This window comes from Erythranthe guttata, chromosome 13, assembly GCF_056151865.1.
Source record: "Erythranthe guttata isolate IM_541 chromosome 13, IM_541, whole genome shotgun sequence".
NCBI lineage: Eukaryota > Viridiplantae > Streptophyta > Magnoliopsida > Lamiales > Phrymaceae > Erythranthe > Erythranthe guttata.
In genome coordinates this window covers 1,320,523-1,333,158 of record NC_142545.1, presented here as the reverse complement: position 1 = coordinate 1,333,158, position 12,636 = coordinate 1,320,523, and the positions used below count along the sequence as shown (strand labels likewise).

The window sequence follows — 12,636 nt, the reverse complement described above, 5'->3', positions numbered from 1 at the left end:
TTCAAATTATTTTTTTCATAACATACAATAGAACCTCAATAAATTAATAATCTCAATTAAATAATAGTTTCTCTCGGTCTCGACTCGGCGAAAACGTGTTAAATCATTAACTCGATAATTTTATCATTCGCTAAATTAATAGAATCTCACTAGTTCCGACTATATTAATTTATAAAGGTTTACAAAGCTGCTTAGAAAATATGAAATTGTTTACTAAAACAGAGTACTGATGTGAACAAATGCATGATTGAACCTTTGGAACCAGAATCACGATTCTTGCTTCGGTTGTTTATTTAATATGGTATTAGTGAGGCCATCAGATAAAGCATAAGCCGATGCAAGAGATGCATTAAGTATACTTAAAGCCTACATCAACAAAAAAACGAGTCTCGTTATATCAACATGTAAAATAATAAGCAAAATACTTGCAAGAATGATCCAAAATCGATGGTTTGATCAGCCTTTTTCTTATACATGGACTTGTCATACACATGTCGTCTATCAGTTCGGTTATGCTTTATGTACAAATTGTCGATGTTCCTAAGTGAAGTTTTGTTTTCTAGAAGATATTCAACTCCTGCTAGAGGGATGGTCATCAAACTGACGATGAAATCGGCGAAATCTTTCTCGGATTGAAAGCACTATCATCTTTTTCCTAGAGTTTAATGATTGCGATTCTTTATTTTTGCGATGATGAAGTGAATACGTTGGTCGATGTTCCATTTCATTTGTTTGATGGAGAATGATAACAGATCCATATTGAATCGGATCCAAATTCGATCCCGAAGTCTGGGTCCATTTCGAAACTAATCGATTTTGTATCAAACGATAAGTGAACCGATCCAAATCCGATCATATCCAACAAACATTGTGAGCGCCTACATTAATATTGGCATGATTTTTCTCAACTTGAATCCATTGATATGAATTATATTCCGCAATATATCTGAAAACACCTTTTGAGAAATACTCAATTAACATTGTTTCGCAGAGTATTGCACAATGTATTTTCAATATACTTAGGCCTTGTTTGGTTTGTAGGATAAGATCAGTCAAGATAATATTAAAACAATCTAATGAAAACCTAATTGTATTATTATTGGACCATGGCTGGTCCAATAAATAATCTCCCTAAAGCGCAAGATTAAGCGGGGAAATTATTGAGTTTACCAAACAACAAATAAAGTCGAATTATTTAATCAATCATGTCTAATCTCCACAACCAAACGAGACCTTAACAACATAGCAAACAAATACATTACAATATGCATACTACCGATGAAATGATCATAAAAGGATTACGGTTAGAAAAAACACGAAACATGCCAACATTACAGTACAAGTAAGACGACCAACATAACAAATTCACGAACAACCTTATTAGTGTTCTTGCTTAGGTTGTTTCTTTATCATGTGATTGATTTTCAGGGCATCAGTTAGAGCGGAGGCCGATGTAAGAGAGGCCTTCAATATGCTCAAACCCTACAAAACAAATGAACTCTCCTCAAGTCAACATAATAAATGAAATAAACATCGACGAACGAAAGTTAAAATATAATCATACTACCTCATGTAATCCAATTTGCATCTCGACTGTCTCAACATCAGATACCTTTACATTCATTTCGTTCAGAATAGAAAGGCTTGAGCTCATACTCGAAGGCGTCACGGTTAAATCATCGCTCACCATACACATTTTTGGTCCTTTAACAAAATTAACATAATTTCGATCCCCTTGCGCGTAAATTGTAACGGGTTGATTTCCAAATTCGGAATAGGTCAACCACACCGTCTTAATATCGGGAGTAGCTAGATACTTGTTGTCAATTAGATTAGTTACGCTCCGATACAAATTATCTATACTCCGCAGACAAGTGTTACCGCCCAAAAGACGCTCGACTCCTCCAAGAGGAATTGTCAGCAAACGAAAAAGAAAATCAATAAAAGCCTCATCTCCTTGTGCAAACATCAACTTATTTGTAGATCTTTGACCAATCAATTTCAGAAGCAAATTCTTAGAGCTAAAATCTGCCTCTTTCTCATTCTCATGACTCAATAATATTTCCGATTCGAAGTTTGGTTTGGTTGAGTTACCTTCTCTTTTATCGAGTATAATGTCGGTTAGTGGAGTCCGCGAGAGTAACGAACCCTTCAACAAATCCATAACCTAAGGCAAACAAGGGATATTAAAAATCAAATATACATTATAGCATTCAACAAAGTAAAGATCCTTAAGAAAATTGAAGACATACACTAAACGGGTTTATTGCAGTTACTACCCCTTTGTTATATCACATTGCTAACAAACTACCTCATATTATTTTAGTGACAAAACCACCCCTATGATTCAATTTTTTTTTGGCACAACACCACGTAAACAGGTTACTAATTGCTAAAAAAAAATCATAGGAAGTTTTTGCCAATAAACAAGTTACTAATTGCTAATACAATTAGGACAAAATGCACTTCACCCCTCTACAAATTTCCCATTTTCGCACATTCCCCCCTTAAGATTCAAAAACCGGATAACCCCCTTCAAAATATTATTTTGGTTGCATGTTGCCCCAAAAGCCAATTTTTGGTGGCATTGTGCAACAAAAATAACATTTTAAAGGGAAAAAAAAAAGCTAATGTTTTTAAGGGGTAATGTGCAACAAATATAACAAATATAACATATAAAGGGGTAATGTGCAACAAAAATACTCAAATGCTGATGAATAATCCATCAAAATTTTGCTATCGGGCCTATGTGAACAAGAATAATTTTGAAGGAGGACATTCACTTCTTAAAATTTTGAGGGAGTAAAGTGCGAAAACTAGAAAATTTTAAGGGGTGATGTGGCCCAAAAAATTAAATCGTAGGAAGATTTTGCTAATAAAATAACACGCGCATATAGTTTTTTAGTAATTCGATACAACACAAGGGTACTGTTTGCAATAAACCCTTCACTAAAAACTAACCTCATTGAATCCAAAAGCCACATTGATTAGCTCACCACCATCAATATTCGTAATGCCAAGATCCCGGAGATTTCGCACCGTGGGTACTCCCACATTAGGCACCATAACCAAATCATCGGAGATTAAGAAAGAAACCGTATTAATCGTAAAAACTCCACTGTCACCATCTCCTCGAGTACGAACTTCTTTCGTCATCGTCTTCCCACAGCGGCCGCATCTACCGGTATTATCGGAGTGCATGCGTACATTTGACCATCTAAAAAATCTACAAAACCAGTCTTGACAAGGATAGTACTTGGTAGGGTTTGTGTCGCTAATATCGAGTTTCAGTTTACGACGTTCCGCATCGAATGCGCTGACTGGATCGAGTAGCATCTCCTTAGCTGCCTCGGTTTCGAAATGATCAATGTCAAGATTCGCTAAGCCGTTGTACAAAGTTGTTATGCTTCCTATATTGACACGTGTCTCTTGATCATCTCCGTAGTGCTTCTTCAGAACTTTTATAATTGTTCCCAATGGCAATGTAAGAAAGCTAAGTAAAACATCGGCGAAACTGCTGTCGATTTCTGCGAAGAGTACTTTGGTTTTTTGTTTGTTTATCATTACTTTGAAGGTGAATTCAACTTCATTTGTACCGGACATTGTTTTTGGTTCTTGGCTGAAAAAATTGAAGAAATCAGAAGAAGATAAAATGATTGTTTAATAGGGCAGAATTCAATAAAATCCAGGGGTCGAAGGAGAAGGTCGACCGCCGGTTTCCCATAAAGAATACATTATTTTAAGGGCACATTGCGCATCGCCCCCTATAAATTTCTATAATTTTCACTTTAACCCCTCAATATTTTATCAGAGGGAATGTTCCCTTCAAAATGTTATTCTTGTTGCACATTGTCCCGATAGCGAAATTCCGATGGATTATTCATCATAACTGAGTAATTTTTATCCATGTTTCCTCTTTAAATGTTATTTTTATTGCACGTTGCTCGCTAAAAAATATTATATTTTTTGCACGTTGCCCATTTAAAATAGAATTTTTGTTGCATGATGCCCAACAAAAATTGTTTTTTAGAGCAAAGTGCAACAAGAATAATATTTCAAAAGGGATTATCTATTTTTTAAATTTTTAGGGGGAAAAGTGCGAATATGAGAAATTTACAGGGGTGAAGTGTATTTTGTGCTTTTTTTATTTTAATTTTTGGGTAAATTACACACACCCCCCCTGAGGTAAGCTTAAATAACTGTAAGGTCCATGTGGTATCGATAATTACACTCAGCCCCCTGAAACGTAGTCAGAAACTCTAATGGGATAATGAATTGGATACGTTATTCCGATAGGATTCTAACGGACTATTGGTTTCAGAAAGTGGTGGAGACAACAAAGAGGTATGGGTGATTTAAGAAATGTTCGGGAATGTTCAGGGAGCCATGTCACGCCATAGCTCTTTGTTGTCTTCACCACTTTCTGAAACCAATAGTCCGTTAGAACCCTATCGGAATAACGTATCCAATTCATTATCCCATTAGAGTTTCTGACTATGTTTCAGGGGGCTAAGTGTAATTATCGATACCACAGGGACCTTACAATTATTTAAGCTTACCTCAGGGGGGTGTGTGTAATTTACCCTTAATTTTTTTGATACAATCCATTTCCCCGAATTAGATTTTACCAATTCCGAAGAAAACCGATGCAGATTCTGATACAAAAATTTATTCCGAGGAAATCAAAATCTAACAAAATGAGTTTATCATGACTTTATTCTATTAATTAATTTTGTCTCGTAGTTCAAAGTTGAGATACTCTACAAACAAGAAAGGCGATTCGACAAATTAAAAGATCCAAAGCCAAGTTTAGAAGGGCATATGATGAAACGCAAGTCAAACTTTCAAATTAAAGTAGCGTTTGCAAAAGTAAAATAGAATAAAAGGGGGTTTTACGCAAGAAAAAAAAAACACAGGAGGATTTGGCGCAGGTTTTCCTTAACACAGGGATTTTATGCTGTTTACCCCAATTTGTAGGACAAAAATCCCTAATGTTTGCTTCAAAAATTTTGTTGTGCTTGTGGACCATTAGAATCGAGAAGGATAATAGGGATTTGGGTGGTAATGATGAAATCATGAATATACTCTTCAAGAAGACTAAAAAATGTCAATTCCGGCGAAAAACCCATCGAAAATTGGCTTTTGGGGCAAAAAGTGCAACGGAAATAATATTTTGGAGGGGTGTTGGTTCTTTTTTTAATTTTAGGTGGAGAAGTGCGAAAATGGAAAATTTCTAGGGGGTGAAGTGCATTTTATTCTATATGTTAATGCATTGAAATTAATTATGGGTAAATTGCTTTGCCCCCTAAAAAAACAAAATTGCATTTTCTCCCCTATAAATTAAAAAAAGAGACGTCCCCTCGCAAATTATATTTATGTTGAACGTTGCCCAAAGTCAAACTTCCGGCGTATTTTTTGTCCGAATTGACAAAACTCCATCCGTCATTTCACCATTCCCACCAAATCCAAGCCCTAATATAAGTATCTTTTGCACAACAACCATCAAACACTTCACTAGCATTTCACCAAACAATTTCAGAACACAAAATTAGGGATTTTAGTCTGAAAATTGTTCATTGTTTCTTTAATTAGAAAGCTATCCCGGGGGGGTTCAAAAATCACGAGAGAAGGAACACAAAATAGGACACAAGTAATGTGTGGTTTCAATTCGAAATTTGTAATTTGGGAGGGAAGAATCCTCACTTTTCAATCCTAATGTGTAATTTGTAGGTTATACGAATGGGAGCTTGGGTAGGGTATGAAAAAATTACATATATACCTTGAAATGACGGCACTCCCCTTTGAGTGGACGGAATTTTTTCAATTTCAATAAAATATGCTGGAAGTTTGATTATGGGGCAAAGTGCAACAAAAATATATTTTACAAGCGGATATCTCTTTTTTTAATTTCTAGAAGGAAGTTGCAATTTTTTTTTAACTTTCTAGGGGGCAAAGTGCAATTTGTCCATAATTTTTCTTTTTTTTCCATGTTGCTTGTAGACTCTAAAGATACTGAAAGTATCTCTTGCGTCAACCTCTGCTCCAACCAATTGTGTGAACATCAATTCCTTGTTGATGAAACAATGTAAGATAAAACGGGAATGAACATTAAGGCCCCGTTTGGTTGCCAAGATAAGCTATGATTAACTAAATAGTTAGACTTAAATTGATGTTTGGTATCCTCAATAAATTGCCGAGTCGACCCGTCAAAATTATATAATCATGGCTTATCTTGCTTTCTTATGAGTTTTTTTTGTTGGACGTTTCAAGCTTCAACAAAATAATTGGGTTTCATTAAATTATTTAATCTTATCTTGGCTAATCTTATCTTGCCAACCAAACGGGGCCTTAAGGCATTGATTAATCAGCCAGCATGCAGTCATATTTGTAATTTCGTTCATCTAAAGAGGCGACTAGGCATGCTTCTTATTTATAAGAACATCGATAGTAGTAATATACTCCTCATGCTTGTTTTGGTTAATTACCATATCTTATTCTACCAATGTTATCAGAATCGGACCGGCCACAAAACCGGATAGGCATTCGGGTCACGGTTGGACCGGTTCAACCGGGTTCGACCCGGATTTTTTATTTTTTAATTATTTTATCAATTTTAATATTTTAAATATATATTTTCTATATATATATTTTTTTATTTTACACACTCTTTTATTTATTATTAATTTTTAAATATATAAACTATTCCCTTTATTATTTCTCACACCCAATTTTTATTATATATTTTTTTACTTTTCTATCTCTCATCTCTCCATCTTCTCTCCTCTTATCACCTACCTCTCTCCCGTCTCTCTCCCCATTTTTTTCCAGTTTTTTTTATTCTTTTTTTTTTCTCCATTTTCTTCTCCTCTTTTATCACTCTTATCACTCCATATCCAACAACACAATCTATTCCACCCACGACCCAAACTCGTCGAATTCCGCCACCCACCGCCAGATTTCCGGCCACCCACGGCCTACTCCACCCAGATCCGGCCACCTCCGGCGAATTTCATGCAGATCCGGCCACTAACAATCACCGGCGAAGTGTTTTAGATAAGAACCCGGGTCACTGACCGGTTTCCGGGTTCGCCGGGTTTTGCCGGTCGAACCGGGTTTTTGACATTTAACCCGGGTTCTTGAATATCCCGGTTTTCGGCGTCAGACCGGACCGCTTTCGTAGCGGGTCGCGGTCGGACCGGTCCGACCGGCCGGTCCGGTCCGGTTCTTCTAACATTGTATTCTACAATGTTATGTCCCTAATTGTCTATTGTCCCTAATTGTCTATTGTCCCTAAACTGTTATAAGGCAAGAATAACGAGGGTAAAGTTTCCATGAGTACATTAAGAATGGAGATTGTCAGCTGATATTCAGATCTGCTGAAGTACATATAAACAGAGTTTTCAAATATAAAAAGTACGTACAACTTTATGATGGAATGAATCACACTGACACAAGATTGCTGGATGAAGAAGTTGTAGCAAGATCGAACAGCGATCGCGACTAACAGTACGGCTCTTGTTTGGGTTGTTTCATTAACATGGGCTTGATCTTCATAGCATCGGACAAAGCAGAAGTCGATGTAAGGGATGCCTTCAATATGCTTAAAGCCTACAAAATAAATAATTAGTACTCTCAAACACATGTCAAACGAATTAAACTTCAAAGTTATATTACCTCTTCCAGCCCAATCTGAAACTCCATTTCCTTGATGTCTGACAAAGGGATGTTGAGGTATTCAAGAGTGGAAATAGCCGAGGCCATACAGAAAGGTGTGACAGTCAAATCATCGGTTATCTTGTACATTCTTGGTCCCCTCACATATTTCCCCTGCCCTTTCACAAAATTGATAGAAGCAAACTTTATAGTACCCCTTGCACACTCATAGGTGGGAATAAGAGTTGGGTTATTCAAGGGAAGAATAAAGTTTTCGGAAATATAACCGTGAAATAGCTTGGGATTCATTAGCCTATTTTTTGTACCCGCACTCGCTAGATACTTGTCACTGATAATATCTGCAACACTCTTGTGCAAATTGTCTATACTCTTAAAACAAGTGTTACTTCCCAAAAGATGCTCAACTCCTCCTAGTGGGATGGCGAGAAAACATGAAAGGAAATCAACGAAATCATCCTCAGCTTGAGCAAACAATAACTTATTGCTCGATTTTTGTAAAATCACTTTTAAATTCATCTTCTTGGAGTTGGGAGTTGCTCTTTTGTCAATCCGATCAAGTGGAACTCCTGGTTCATATTTCGTTCTGGCAGAGTCGCCGTACATCTGGCTTTTGTTGAGTATGATATCAGTCAGCGGAGTACGCGACATTAATGAGGCCTTGAGCAAATCCATTATCTAATGCATACAAGGAACATTTATCATTCAATTGAGATAGTAATCACTACAAGAAAAAGTTGCATTAGCGACACCCCAATTGTGACAAATGCAAAAGTTGTCACTTAATGCACACATTAAGTGACAACATCTTTTTTATTGTCACTAATAGCTCTTTTTGTTGTCACTTAATACTTATTTATTGTCACTATAGCATTAGCGACACCCCGTTAATGACAAGCATAGTGACAACACTTTTTGCCTAACTATGTGAAAAATAGGTGTTGTCAAGATTTTTTTTTGTAGTGAATATTCAAGAAATAATATTGAAACGGACTCTCGAGACACTTACCTCATTGAATCCAAAAGTAACATTCCTAAGCTCTGTGCCATTGGTGTCTGTAACGTCGAGATCTTTAAGAGTTTGCACGAAACCCATCATATTAGGAAGTACCCGAAGATCATCGGATATTATGAAAGACATTGTATTAATGGTAAAAACACCAATAGTCTCGGACATGTTTTGACCTACTTCTCTTTTCATTATTTGACAACAGCCGCATATTACGGTATCATAGTATACGCTTAAGCATGGGATTGGTCGACAGTGGTGTGGATTACAAGTGAAGTACTTTGTGGGCTGACTGTCACTAATATCGAGTTTTAGTTGAAGACATTCGTCTCCGAATGAACTTGTCGGATTGAGCAGCACATCGTGTAAACCATCGGTCCAGAAATTGTCACTGTCGAGATTTGCTATGCCATTGTATAAACTTGTTAAGCTTCCGATTTTGACAGGCGCCTCTTCATCTTTATAGTGCTTCTTCAGGATTTTCACGATCGTTCCCAACGGCAATGTCAAGAAGCTAATCAGGATATCGACAAAATCGCTTTCAGCTTCTGCGAATAGAACTTTGGTTTTCTGTTTATTTATCACAACTTTTAAAGAGAAGCTCACGTCTTTTGTAACCGACATTGTCTTGACTGCAGAGGTGAAGAAATTTCAGACTGGGACAACGCTATCTGCCAAATAGACGCAAATGAATTCAATTCCAATTCGGAAATTTTCAGAAACCTACCGGAAATTCAATTCAATTCCAATCCCAATTTTGAGAACTGAAATGTTAAATGTCGTTTCAATTCTACTAATATCGTTTTGACTTAGAACGTGATTTTGACCCTTCTCTAGTTTGAATTTGGCAAAATTCAAAAGATAGAAACTGTATTTCTTTAAGTTAGCTTTCTAATCCAACTTGAATCAGCTAGATTGGATATCGGGTGATGAAGTTACACATGAATGAGTTACATTTTAAATTTTACATAATTCAAAACATCAAAGTTGTGGGCAGTGTTCATTGATTCATGCATATCTTTCTCAACCGACATCCAATCTTGGCGATTCAAGTTAGATTAGAAAGCTAACTCAAAGAACTACAAATTCCATGTTCTGAATTTTGCCCAGTTCAAATTTAATAATGGTCAAAATCACATTTGAAGTGATGTCTAAAAAAAAAATCACATTTGAAGTAACATTATTAAAACTGAAACGACATTTATCACATCCCTTTTGGGAATGCATTGAAAATTTGGAATTTCAGGATTATCGGAAATTCTCCACAAAAAATGAAAAAAAAACAACAACAATAATAATAATGGAAAATTTAACCTGTTTAAACAAAAGCAATGACAATGGAACTCACAAAATTATATCTTCATAGTCCTCAGCTAGGTTTAGATGAAACAATTTCAGATCTAAAACTGAAAAAAAAAATAAAAAAAATATCTAACACGGTAAATTGAAATGCTTGTTTTGAACAATATATAGAATGGAAAAGAAGAAAAATACGGGGATTAAAAGTAGTAGGCGACGGAGATCAATGGCGGTAGGCGGCGGAGGAGATTAGGGAGGGGGGAAGGTTGTTGCGGCGGCGGAAGAGATTGGAGAAATGTGAGAAAGTGGTGGAATAATGTTCATCGGCAATTTGCATACTTAAATTTTAAACTAAGCAAAGTCCACTCTCAAATAATATTTTTATTTATCTCCGCTGGGCCTACTTCTTCTACGTGCAGTGTTGCCGCTCTATCATTTGAAATGACCTCAAGAACTTTTCTATATATATATATATATTTTTTTGTGAAAGACAGCATGAATTAGTTCTCCAAAATTGTATACATAAATATACACAACATATAATATTTTCATTCCAGCTAATAGAAGTTCCTTGCGGCTACCTTCTTCATATTTCAACCAACCGATCAGTTTTCAAATAATATTTTTATTCCCGCCCTACTTGCTATTTAATATATATGAGAAATATGCAATACACCCTTCATTTTAAAGATATTTTGAATAAAACCCAATTAACTTTAAAAAACTTTTCCCGTAATCCAAATCCCAGTCTAAATTAGTGAGACTCCCCCATAACAGCCATGATAAGACTAAAGTGCCCCTATGTGTTAGATGTGTTAGATTTTTATCGTAATACAATTTTATTTCTCACTCTTGTGTATCTCTCCCTCTTTCTTTCATTCTAGCGCTTTCTCTCTCTCTCTCGTTCACAGTTTCTTTCTTTCTTTTTAATTTTTTTTCTTTTTTTCCTTCAAACGCCGCCGGCTGAAACCCATTGCAGGAGACCCTCCTCCGCCGATGTTGGAGACCGTCTCCCCCTTCGTCCAACACTGCCACATCGATGCCTGGTACAATTGGCGGCGGTGCCTCCCCACCTTGTCGCCGCCTCCGTCAAGTGCGTCAGAACTTTTATAATTGTTCCCAATGGCAATGTAAGAAAGCTAAGTAAAACATTGGCGAAACTGCTGTCGATTTCTGCGAAGAGTACTTTTGTTTTCTGTTTGTTTATCATTACTTTCAAGGTGAATTCAACTTCATTTGTATCGGACATTGTTTTTGGTTCTTGGCTGAACAAATTGAAGAAATCGTTGGAAGATAGTATGATTTCAAAAGTGTATATTGTTTCAAGATTTTTCTGCGAAGGAGGCTACCGTGTTTCATAGGGCAGGATTTCTAGAAACCCAGGGGTCGAAGGAGAAGGTGGACCGTCCGTTTCTCATAAAGAAAACCTTTTTTTGGGGGGCAAATTGCACATCACCCCTAAAAATTTCTAATTTCACACTTCACCTCCTCAAATTTTTTAAAAGTGAATGTCCCCGTTCAAAATGTTATTCTTGTTGCAAATTGTAACCAAAATAATATTTTAAAGGGGGATTATCCTGTTTTTGAATTTTTAAGGGGGAAAGTGCGAAAATGGAAATTTTGTAGGGGGTAAAGTGCATTTTGTCCTTTTTTTTAATAAATGAAATCAATTTTCCCAAATTAGGTTGGTTGTTCCGAAGAAAACCCATGCAGATTCTGATAGAACAAAACGGGACAAAATGCACTTCACCCCTTATAAAATTTCCATTTTCGCATTTTCCCCCCTAAAAAAATAAAAAAATGGATACTCTCCCTTCGAAATATTATTTTGGTTGCACTTCGCCCAACAACCATTTTTCGGAGGGAATAGTGCAACAAAAAATAACATTTTAAAGGGACAACGTGCAAAAAATAGCATGTTAAGGGGCAAAATGCAATAAAAATAACATTTAAAGAGGCAAAGTGCAACAAAAATACTCAATTTCAATGAATAAGATTCATCAGAGTTTTGTTATCGGGGCAATGTGCAACAATAATAACATTTTGAAGGGGACATTCACTTTCAAAAATTGTAACGGGATAAAATGTGAAATTTAGAAATTTACAGGGGGTGATGTGCAATTCGCCCAACAAAATATTCCAAGGGAAACACATAGTCTAACAAAATGCGTTTATGACTTTAAATTTTTTCTATGAATTTTGTCTGGTATTTAAAAGTTGAGATACTCTAGAGACTAGAAAGGCAATTCGACCAACTAAAAATTTGGAGATCCATATACAGAGAGAGAGAGTGAGATTTCTAGTCCACTGACTAACTAATAAATCTCGTTTTCTTATTTTGGGGCAACATGCAATATTTTTTTAGTGCAGGGGTAATGTGCAAAATGTGTCAAAGTTTGGGGGCAAAATGGCAACAAAAACTCAGTAAATCTTGTAATAGCCTTATTTTTATCATGGGATAATTACAGTTTTGATCCTTATATTATACACATTTTTTGATTTTGGTCCTTAACCTTTTTCTAGCACGAAATTAGTCCATAAATAACAAGTTTTTTTATAATTTTCGTGCACTGTTTGAAATTGCTGTTAGTTTGGACAGAAAAGTCACGTGCGAGGCATGCGATCATGTACTTTTACCCCATGTTTCACCTATATTT

At 36.0% G+C, this 12,636-nt stretch overlaps 2 protein-coding genes across 2 annotated transcripts; both read right to left on the bottom strand.

The window, feature by feature from the left end:
- Positions 1-267: 267 nt before the first annotated feature.
- LOC105961714 (uncharacterized) lies at positions 268-3,603 on the bottom strand. Its single transcript, XM_088811811.1, has 3 exons — positions 2,962-3,603; positions 1,568-2,167; positions 268-366 (listed from the first exon to the last, which is right to left on the bottom strand). Exons 1-3 carry the CDS (start codon positions 3,601-3,603, stop codon positions 268-270), a joined length of 1,341 nt encoding a protein of 446 aa, XP_088667937.1.
- A 3,670-nt stretch (positions 3,604-7,273) lies between these two features.
- LOC105961730 (uncharacterized) lies at positions 7,274-9,304 on the bottom strand. The gene is made up of 4 exons (XM_012985985.2): positions 8,681-9,304; positions 7,675-8,349; positions 7,511-7,608; positions 7,274-7,373 (listed from the first exon to the last, which is right to left on the bottom strand). Exons 1-4 carry the CDS (start codon positions 9,302-9,304, stop codon positions 7,274-7,276), a joined length of 1,497 nt encoding a protein of 498 aa, XP_012841439.2.
- Between the last annotated feature and the right edge of the window lie 3,332 nt (positions 9,305-12,636).

Bases quoted from the DNA above. Each gene is read 5' to 3' on its own strand.
- LOC105961714 (XM_088811811.1), bottom strand. From the start codon at position 3,603: ATGTCCGGTACAAATGAAGTTGAATTCACCTTCAAAGTAATGATAAAC. The intron at 2,168-2,961 runs GTTAGTTTTTAG...TGTTTGCCTTAG, and splicing joins TGGCTTTTGGATTCAATGAG to GTTATGGATTTGTTGAAGGG. The intron at 367-1,567 runs GTAGTATGATTA...TTGTTGATGTAG, and splicing joins TGCAAATTGGATTACATGAG to GCTTTAAGTATACTTAATGC.
- LOC105961730 (XM_012985985.2), bottom strand. From the start codon at position 9,304: ATGTCGGTTACAAAAGACGTGAGCTTCTCTTTAAAAGTTGTGATAAAT. The intron at 7,609-7,674 runs GTAATATAACTT...TTTATTTTGTAG, and splicing joins TTCAGATTGGGCTGGAAGAG to GCTTTAAGCATATTGAAGGC. The intron at 7,374-7,510 runs GTACTGTTAGTC...GTACTTCAGCAG, and splicing joins AAACAACCCAAACAAGAGCC to ATCTGAATATCAGCTGACAA.